Source organism: Brassica oleracea, chromosome C2 (assembly GCF_000695525.1).
Source record: "Brassica oleracea var. oleracea cultivar TO1000 chromosome C2, BOL, whole genome shotgun sequence".
NCBI classification, from domain to species: Eukaryota; Viridiplantae; Streptophyta; class Magnoliopsida; order Brassicales; family Brassicaceae; genus Brassica; species Brassica oleracea.
In genome coordinates this window covers 48,439,569-48,450,018 of record NC_027749.1, presented here as the reverse complement: position 1 = coordinate 48,450,018, position 10,450 = coordinate 48,439,569, and the positions used below count along the sequence as shown (strand labels likewise).

The following is a 10,450-nucleotide window of genomic DNA, read 5'->3' as shown; positions in this document are numbered from 1 at the left end:
ATACTACAACATTTGTCTTAGGAGCCTTGAAAACTCTTAACATCAAGGATAATGATCATTCAGTTGAGATAGGAGTAGCAGGGATAGAGTCCGAGGCAGGGGCTGTGACAGAGCCTGAGACAGAGTGCGACAGAATTTTTTCCAACCGAGTTAGATGGAGTTGAAGAAATAAGTATTGTCCCTAACTTAGAAGGTGTGGAACAAGGACTTACTGACTATGCGTTAGTTACAGAAGATACAAGCAATGAGGCAGAAACTCTGGGCCGAGGTTATAGAACAAAAATGAGATCAACAAGATTGAGAGATTTTGTTGGAAATACAGTTCATGCAACATTTTTTTACCCGATCGAAGACTTTGTGTCATGTGACAGGTTTTCAGCTGATCGCATATGTTTTCTTGCAGCTATTACCTTTAATACAGTTCCAAGGCATTACGCTCATGCCGTGGAAGATGAACATTTTCGAGACGCTATGAATCATGAGATAGTAGCACTTGAAGATAGTGGAACGTGGACTGTGGTAACATTACCAACTGGGAAAAAGGCTCTCAGATGTGGATGGGTATATTGCATAAAATACAGAGCTGATGGAACTATCGAACGGTACAAAGCTCAACTGGTTGTGTTTGTAATCACCAAGTGGAAGGTGAGGACTACACTGAAACATTCACACCAGTTGCGAAAATGACAACCATAAGATGTTTTCTTGAGATTGTTGCTTCACATGATTGGGAGGTACATCAGATGGATGTGCATAACGATTTCTTGCATGGAGATCTAGAGGAGGAAGTGTACATGCAGTTACCACCGAGCTTTCGAGCGGAAGATCAGAGCAAAGTGTGTAAGTTACACAAGTCTCTCTATGGGCTTAAACAAACACCAAGGTGTTGGTTTGCTAAACTGTCTAAAGCATTGATAGACTATGGCTTTATTCAGTCTGTTCCAGATTATTCTCTATTTGTCTATAATCAAGCTGGAGTTCAGATTCATGTACTGATCTATGTAGACGGTCTGATTATTATTGGTAATTCCTCTAAGGTAATATCGACATTCAAGAATTATTTTTGTACATGTTTTAAGATGAAGGATCTCGAAATTCTCAAGTATTTTTTGGGGATTAAAGTGGCTAAAGTGCATCAGGTATATACTTGTGCCAAAGGAAGTTTGCTCTGGATATTATCACTGAAGCAGGACTGCTTGGAGCTAAACCTGCGTCGTTTCCAATGGATCAGAATCACCAACTCGCTCGTGCGACTGGTGCAACAATCTCTGACCCAAAAAGATATCAAGGACTTGTAGGGAGATTGATTTATCTACGACTGACTCGGCCAGAGTTGTCATACGCGATCCACATACTCTCACAATTTGTGCAGACTCCGAAACAGGATCATATGGATTCTGCTATGAGAGTTGTTAGATATCTGAAGTGGAATCTTGGTCAAGGCATGTTGCTGAAAGTGGGTGAGCCCCTTACACTTACTGCTTGGTGTGATGCAGATTGGGGAGGATGTCCTCTTACTAGACGATCTTTGATGGCACGGTGCCACGGTTTATACAGCTGGGAAATTCTCCGGTCTCATGGAGAACATATAAACAAGACACAGTGTCAAGATCATCGATGGAAGCGGAGTATAAAGCGATGTCTGATACAATTCAAGAGTTGCTTTGGTTGAGGAATCTACTTTTTACACTTGGAGTTCGATTTGATGCCCCTATACCGGTTCATTGTGACAATATCTCCTCGATTTATATGACGGCAAATCCGGTATGTCATGAGAAGACTAAACATGTGGGTGTCAGTTATCATTTTATACGAGACGAGATAGTTAGAGGCTTCATCACAACGAAGCATGTCTCCAAAAAGATGCAACTGGCTGATATATTGACAAAAGCTCTTGGGAAGAAAGAGTTTGGAGCATTTCATATCAAGTTGGGAGTTCAAAATCTACACTCTCCAACTTGAAGGAGGGTATTCGAATATTGAGATGTCAAAAAGGTTTATCCATCCCGTCTGGTCTCGTACCATGACGGGTTTGTCATCGAGCGGGTTACAACGGGCCTGTCCCGCGCGGGCTGCGGTCCTCAGAATGCCGACCCAAACCCGTATCACAGAACATATAGACCTTCGCGGGCCGTCCCGCAGGATGCTTCCTTATCAAACCGCCTACTACAGTTTCCTTCATGAATGTTCAAGTGGAAGAGCTGTGTAAGAGAGTTGAAGAGAGCTCATTAAGATTCACTAAAGCCTTATCGAAATCAATGCCATAAAGCTCTGTTTGTGCTTGCGTTCTTGAGTTAAAAGCCTTTTTTTGGTTATCAGCATAAGATTTTATTAAGTTTGAATCTGACTGAGTTGTTGTCTTTGTAATAACTTGGCTTAAGTGTTGTATGTCTTCATCAAACCATCTCTTTTTGTAATTCTTTGGATTTCAAAGAAAAGAAAACCGTGAATCACTTTGTCAAATTATACAAGTGACATGATATACAACTAACTTTTCTCCTAGACAACATCATTGTAACTAAATTTAATTTAAGAAAAACACCATTTCATAGTACTGAAAACAAAACCAATCAACTTAAACAAGAAATCTCACATTGTAATAAAGCAATTCATAGTTGTGTGTAATAAAAAGAGAAAACCAAATCAAAACACCACCAGAGCTCGAATCGTCATCGCCGGATCTCGAATCATCATCACCGGAACTCCTTATGTTTTCTGGGGGAAAATTCACAAGAATCACTTTCTTCTCACTCTTTCTCGTTTTTTCAGGTAAAATAAGAAATGAAAAAAATGCGGATCCATGTAATCCCGCATGACCCGTTTCGGCCCATTCCGCAAAAAGCCCGGTCCCACAAAGATCCGTCCCGCGAGGCCCGCAAATTTACGGGCCTAGAATGCCTCATCCCAATACCGTCCCGCGACAGTCCTTTATGGGCCAGGCCCGTGGTCTAATTCCATGATTACCATCTCTATTCGGATATTGACATATCTATATATATCTCTTAGAATATATTGTCATTAATTTTCATATATCTTGTAAAATTAGTTTAGGAATGAAACCCTGTATAAAGAGAAGGTCTTGGACCTAAAGATTAATACATACTCTTGTTTTCTGACAGTAAAGAGTGACCGTTGGATCAAAACCAGCTAAATACAATCTGAACCGTTAACTTCACTAACACTAGGATCGCCAGCGTGGCATAAACATGATATTTTATATACATATACATGTTGCTTATGTCCTCATTACACAAACAGTACTCAACTATCTTTAGATCCGATGGAGTCATCACCACCAGCAACCAAGGCAGCGAGAGGTGGAAGAAGAGGAGGAGACCGCAAGAAGAGCGTCTCCAAGTCCGTCAAAGCCGGTCTCCAGTTCCCCGTCGGCCGCATCGCTCGTTACCTAAAGAAAGGCCGTTACGCGATCAGGTACGGCTCCGGCGCTCCGGTCTACCTCGCCGCCGTTCTCGAGTACCTCGCCGCCGAGGTAATAATTTTCCGTAGATCTCTCTGATTGAAATCTTTTACGGATCTTGATTCTAATCATCTTTATCTGTTTATGTTAAAGGTTCTTGAGCTAGCTGGGAACGCGGCGAGGGATAACAAGAAGAACAGGATAAACCCGAGGCATCTTTGTTTGGCGATAAGGAACGATGAGGAGCTGGGGAAGCTGTTGCACGGTGTGACGATAGCGAGTGGGGGTGTGCTTCCGAATATCAACCCGGTTCTGCTTCCTAAGAGGACTACTGGTTCGTCTCACGGTGAGAAAGAGAAAGCTTCTTCGCCGGCTAAGAAGTCTCCCAAGAAGGGTTGAAAACGGTGTCGCTTTGTTTTGTTTAGGGTTTCTCTTTAATGTTTGGTTTGTGAAACCTATTGAAGATTTATGTTTTTATACATTTGTAATGAAGGAACTAATTTCTCTGGGTATGTTTCTGAGTTTCTGTCTAATCGAATAAAAAAAATAAAATATCTTTCTGGATCTCATTCTTGTTATTCATCAAAGATTGAACTTGAGAAATTGAATGTAGAGTTATGGCAAAGTTAGTAGTATTAATCAAAGTAGTTCGTTAATTACTGTTTTAGCTGAATAAATGATGTATCATTGTATTAGGTTTTATTTGTGCCTGATTGAAGAGCCTCATTAGAGACCCATTTAAATTGCTCATCAGCGTGCGATGTAGCTACTTCAGCTGCAGTTGATTTTTTGCTTTACTTGGGTTTTGTTTTATTTTGATTTAATGGGATTTGCTTTCCTATTTGACAACGGAGGTAAGTCGACCTATGTTTGTTCATGTCATTTAAAACAAAAATACTTACAAATGGTTTCATTTCGTATAACATTTAATTAAAGATTTAAAGTTGATCGGTTACTTTTTTAGCAGTTGATCGAGTGTTTTACTGTTTTTCATCTAGTAATTAAACTGGCCACTCAATTTGTTTTTATTTTTAAGTAATAAGATTTGGACAATAGGAACTAAGGCACCAAAGCGAACCTGGTCCAGTTGGTTGTGGTTATGTCTTTTCCACTTGGGGTCCAGTGTTCGAAACAGCTTTGGTACCCATCTCTCTCTCTCTCTATCTCTCTGTTCCTTCGAAGTTCGAATCCTTCGTGGTGAACGCATGACTCGTCGTATCAAAAACTGAGGTAATAATAATTACCTTTTTTTAATTTAAGAAAAGAAAGCTAGGTATTGTTTAGACCAGCATTATCAGTGCATGGGCCTGTAGAGGTAAAAATTAAAACACGAAAACTGAAACAACGAGAGCAAGAGGTGGGTATATAGAGAGATCCCTTAAGAATGGTAAATTGGTAATACATGATCGAAATAACAAAGTTGAGTAATATGTAACATACTATATATCACCACATCCTGAATACTAAAAAAAAAAAAAAAACATTTTATGGTTGCTACTAGTGCTTCGTTTCTTCAAGCAGGATTCAAGGTTGATGTTTTGGTGTTGGTTGTGGCTGGTGCCATTGGCTCTGCAGTTCATCATCTTCCTTTGCGTTTTCTGGATCATGATGTTTGGCTTTTAGCCTTTAGGTGCATCCACACAACGGAGAAAGTACACCTAGTACAACAAATCATGTTACACTCTATAACAGTAACTTAATCCAAGCACAATTCACCACCATATATACATACATATATAAAAATCTTCAAAATGGCAATAATAATAAAGCTCAATCATACGATTGTAGATACACCCATTTACACCTTATTTTCAGTAAAGAACCAACTCTGACAAAGTGTACCAACAATAATTTCTGTATGATGTTTATCTCTTTTCTAAAAGTAAGATGTAGAAGAAGAGGCTGGTAATGGAAAAAACAAAACTTAATGGGGGGGGATCAAGTTTTAGGCGGAGGAGTTCCAGCAAGCCATCCCCAGACGCCACCAGAGCTTTGTGGTTTGCCATTCATGTTGACGGCGGCTTGTTCAGACGCAACCGCTCTTTGACGGTGGAGTAGCTCGAGTTCCTTTTCAAGTGTTTCCATTGTCTGAAGCTTTTGTCTTACCTCTGCAACTTCAACCTGAAGGGCACTTAGAGAAGTTCAGATAATCAACCCGGAACTTGCAATACGTTTTCAAAAAGGAAGGAAAAGTAATTTTCTTGGTAAAGAATCTAATTACCTCTAACTTGAAACACCTCGACTGTTCCGCTGCAAGTTGACTCCGCACAGAATGAAGTTCCTATACATCAAATACAAAAAATGCAAGACTGATTAGGAACTAAATTTTGAAGGCAATAGTATTACATATTAGTATATTACCTTGTATAACTCCGTGCTTCGCGTTTCTGTCTCTGTTAACTCTTCCTTCAGTTGCAGAGTTTGTATCTTCTCCTTGCTCAGTGATGCCTCCAGTTCTTCCTTCTCTGATCTAAGGGATGTAATAATGCGCTCGCTTTTACCTTCAACCTATGGATTTTCATATTCAAAATGACAAAAGAAAAAACAGAGATAAAATTTCAAATCTCTTCAATATTTTCACATTTTAAGGAGGGAAACGTTATGCGGGAAGATACCTTTGATCCGGAGTTAACATTATCCATGACAATTTCCCGTACTTTGCTTTCTTGGCTCACCCCGATCTCAGACTCAATATCTCTGGTGGTGGCGTTGTTAACAGCAGAAACACTATCACGCACAGGAGAAGCTTCCATAATCTTTGATTTCAAGCTTGATTTGTGGCTTGGTTTAAGAACATTCACCTGTGATTGGCAAAATACAGAGTTAACAACCGAGTTGAAAAAAGAAACAAATCAGGACAAAATGTATGTATCTATGAGCACCTCGTTGTTGTAACGTCCGTTGTATCCACCAAAAGCAACGATTACGTCTTCACCATTATATGAGCTCACAACTAAACTCGATCCCTGTTATCAAGAACATTTTTCAGCTCAATTCTGGAAGAATGGAAAGGAAATCACAAGACATTTACTCAAGTTTCATGTTTATGGAATAATGACTTTAAACTACCTCACTAGCGAGAGGTGCACCTCCTTGGACTGTTGTGAGTACTGACCACGCAAGAGTTGACATATTTAATACAACAGTCTCACATGCCCCTGCGGTAAAAGTACCAGCAAGCATCACAATTAATCACACTAGAAAGTTATTTTCTTTTTCCAGGAAAGGTTCCAGTGATGTAACGTAAAAAGTAATACATGCTTGTTGGGAAGATTAAGAGTCTCAAAGGGAAAAGTGCAAAACATACCGCTCTTGTTATCTCCACCGCCAACGATAAACCAGTTCTCCCCAATCGTCACACCGGCGTGTCCAGCACGTGGAGTTGGGGCTTCACCTTGTTGTGCATGTCTTGACCATTCCATCTATAATATGGAAACACATATGTTAAGAAGCCAACAAAGAGCGTTGTTGAGAAAAAGAGAAGCTTAACATACAGTTTGCAGATCAAGGACGTGCAGATCACTAAAACAATTTGTATGTGATCCTCCGCCAAATATTAGAAGATAGCGCTCAGCATGCACTGCAGCAGCATGATCAGACCTTGGAGATGGAGGGGAACCCCTGCAAGTTGACAGAAGTTTAACTTTGAACTGCGGAAAGTTGATAACTGGCGGATTTGTGAAATTTCCTTCAATTTCTGAATTTGTATCTAGTTTTTAAGCAAATAACTTGAATTCTTAAAAAAAAAAATTGAATAAAATGCAGAAACGTCATAGGATCTTACACGGCATCTATCTCATCCCAGGTCATGGTATCCAGATCAAGTAGATGCAAATAATTCAGAAGCGATTTATTTACATCCTGGCCGCCAAAGATCACCAATTTTTTTCCCACAAGAGTCACTGACTGGCCTCCACGTGAAATCTGCAAGCAAGAAAGAGTGATAAACATAGTGTCGAAGAAGCCAAACTACATACTCCATTTCAAATATCAGAAAGAAGATCAATAAATTGCATTCTGATGCAACTTAACACTAACACCAAAGAATACTAAGAAGGGAGAAAGAGAGCCAATTTTCATATAAGGAAAGTTTACTAGGTTACTAGATAGAAAAGTTTCCCATATAAGGATCAGAAAAACTTAGGAGAAAAGATGATGTACCGGTGGCTTTCCATCTGTCTTTAAGATTGACCATGTACAGGTATGCAGATCAAAGACCTTAACTGTGACGAGAAAACAGAAGAAAAAGTGATATACAAAATTAGTATGCACAAAACTATAACTTACCTGAAATTAGCAACTTCATAAGTGTTTAAACTCTTACCTAGAATTGATTCTGAGGGATCCTTTGCATGGCCACCGATAGACAGAAGCTTGTTGTCCCATGGTATCTACATAACAAAAAGGGAAGGCCAGTGAGAATAACGTATTTCAAGATTATTTTCTGCTATAAACTAGTAGCATGTGGATATCATGAGGAGATTACTGTACTTCCAACCTTGCCTTTGATATATCAAGGCTAGAAAACCAAAGAAAAAAATAATAGTTAGAACACAAACCAACGAATGGCCAGCACAGTGAGTTAGTGTTGCTGGAGATGATGTTTCCTGTGATTCAGTCACAACCTTGGTTTCAACTCTTGACCAAGTCCAGTTTTTTAGATCTAAAACCTGTATTTCAAACACCATTTACAGAAAATATGCTTTTATTCCACAAAAAATAATAGGAGAAGATTCCTCAAGGTAGGCAAAACTGAAACCAAATATTCTGATTAGATACAGCTAATGCTTTTCGAAGAATGCTATAAGTTGCTTACATGAAGATCACCCAGATAACGCCCGTTGTGGTTTCCACCATACATATACATCTTATCTTGAATAACCGCTGCTCCATGCTGAATCGAGTTTAATAAACAAGAGTTAGAAAAGAGAGAAGATACACGAAGAGATCCTCTTCTTTGATGTTCCACAAGATGTTTAGATAAAATAATACCTCATACCGAGCTTTTGGTGGATGGCCTGATGTAAGTGGTGCCGTCCACTGGTTATACACAGAAATAGTATTTGGGTTTTCCAAAACTACATCTTTATCTTGGGTTTCCATCAACCGCCCATCCTCTGTAGCGGTCGTCATTGTCTCACCAAAAGAACCTCCATTCTCAATACTCGGCTCGGCCTTTGTGCTCTGCTACAGAGAATCAATCCCAATTACTAAATGAGTAAGATACATCTCTTTAGGAAAAGGAATGAAAAGTCCGAACTTAAACATGGAATGGTGTTAAATACACCTCAGACGTGGAACTGGCATTTTCTAAGCAATACATGCACAAACTGAAACTTGATACTATGTATAAGAAATGAAATTTGGGATTTAAAACTCACACTGATTTGGACATCTATAGCAGGATCTGGGACAGAGTTCGGTGGATTTGGATACCAACTAGGATCTCCTTCCTTTTTTAAAAATGAGGAATATAGGCCGAATTTAGCCGATGATCCACAAATTAAGCAAAAGGGGCATAAAAAATTCTCTGTTGGTTACCTCTAGAATTTTCACAAAATGACTCATTGCCTCAATGGAGGGCATGGTTCCAAGCCCCTGCCAACTAGTAAACATATACATCTCTTAGGAAATCACACAAGTACCACGTTCTGTACTCTTCGTTCATAGAACATTATCCTAAGGTAACGAAGTAGGTTTGTATTTGCAAAATGGAAATCTCTAAGATGACTTTCCCACGGCATGTGACCATCATTTTTGCATACAGTACACACACCAAAGTTATATGCAACTCTTTTTCATTTATTCCCCATGGATGTAAACAAAAGTACCACATTTAAAACTACTCTCTAACATACTACGAAGCTAGATGGACTTCCAAACCTAAAACCAATTGGTGATAAGTGGATTTGCCAGGCTCATTTATCTTATACAATGCTTAGGATTAGGATCCGTTACAACTACCGATGATACGGTGGAAGACTATGTCTATATTAGAAGCTACATTGATGAAATCTAAAGCCTCTCTCCTTATAGTGTAAGGAAGGCAAACCTTTTCCACTTGCTTTGCTCAGCTGGATTCCACGCGCTAGGTTTTGGTGTATTACAAGGTCCTACAGTGGCCTGATTAAACAAGTAAAGCCTTTTCTTTATCACAACAATGATGAACAAGCCAAGTCGCAAATCAATTAACAAGGCAATAGGATCAATCGTGTGTTGTTTAGATCACTAGATCTAGTGGAATTTCGAAATAGATAATTTGTTTCGGACCTGCTGGTGAAGCGCGTAGAGAAGCAGCACGGCGTCGTTGGAGAATTTGGAGCTGAGTTGTTTCACGGAAGACGGTGCAGATCCGTCGAGGCCGAGGTACGATGCGGCGGCGTAGAATCTGTCGGGGTAAGCGAGGGTAGCGCTCTGCTTCGCCGTATTAGCCATTTTGTTTTCGTTTCGTTGATTTGATTCGAGAGACGATGGAGGAGGAGGAGGAAGAGCCAACAACCGTCGGGTTCAAGTTTTCGGATCAAGAAAAAAAAAAAGAGGCTTTCGGATCAATTTAAATTTAGTTGTTTAATTACGAATGGGATAGATGCAGCGTGTTTATATAGGCAATGCCGTTTAAACCAAACCAAACATGCCGAACCGAACCGAAATTCTAAATTAATTTAGTTATCGGTTCAATTCGACCATCGATTAAATGTTCTTTTTAATTTTAAACTAATTACTAGGATAAGATCCGCGCCTTGCGCGGAATTAAGTTATTATTTTTATTATATTTTGGAGAATGAAACAATAGTTTGGCTTCATTTGGATTAGGGGTGTTCAATCCAGATATCAGATTGGTTTCGGTTCGGTTCGGTTTTTTTCGGTATTTTGGTTAGTAAAATATAACTACTATTCTAAATCCATATTTACTTTGACTTTAATCTTTCACATACTTTTGAAAGATTTCAACTGGACAACTAAATTGATCAGCCAATCTTGTTGCTTTAAATCATTAGTATTTATATATATATTATTTAGTTTGAATATTTA

General features: G+C 39.2%; 2 protein-coding genes across 3 annotated transcripts; one reads left to right on the top strand and one right to left on the bottom strand.

Annotated features, from left to right (window-relative positions):
- Positions 1–3,235: 3,235 nt before the first annotated feature.
- LOC106324794 (probable histone H2A.5) lies at positions 3,236–3,987 on the top strand. Its single transcript, XM_013762777.1, has 2 exons — positions 3,236–3,490; positions 3,572–3,987. The coding sequence occupies exons 1-2, from the start codon at positions 3,281–3,283 to the stop codon at positions 3,815–3,817; spliced, it is 456 nt and encodes a 151-aa protein (XP_013618231.1). The 5' UTR covers positions 3,236–3,280; the 3' UTR covers positions 3,818–3,987.
- A 1,168-nt stretch (positions 3,988–5,155) lies between these two features.
- LOC106322563 (acyl-CoA-binding domain-containing protein 5) lies at positions 5,156–9,971 on the bottom strand. 2 transcript variants are annotated; one of them, XM_013760622.1, is made up of 18 exons: positions 9,689–9,971; positions 9,471–9,541; positions 8,960–9,023; positions 8,800–8,871; positions 8,411–8,605; positions 8,235–8,312; positions 7,978–8,088; positions 7,743–7,809; positions 7,580–7,641; positions 7,203–7,342; positions 6,913–7,039; positions 6,726–6,840; positions 6,488–6,576; positions 6,301–6,384; positions 6,034–6,219; positions 5,780–5,926; positions 5,640–5,699; positions 5,156–5,539 (listed from the first exon to the last, which is right to left on the bottom strand). In XM_013760622.1, exons 1-18 carry the CDS (start codon positions 9,851–9,853, stop codon positions 5,357–5,359), a joined length of 2,016 nt encoding a protein of 671 aa, XP_013616076.1. In that variant the 5' UTR covers positions 9,854–9,971; the 3' UTR covers positions 5,156–5,356. The 2 variants fall into 2 exon arrangements, with proteins under 2 accessions (XP_013616076.1, XP_013616077.1); XM_013760623.1 differs by having other exon boundaries at positions 8,411–8,602.
- Between the last annotated feature and the right edge of the window lie 479 nt (positions 9,972–10,450).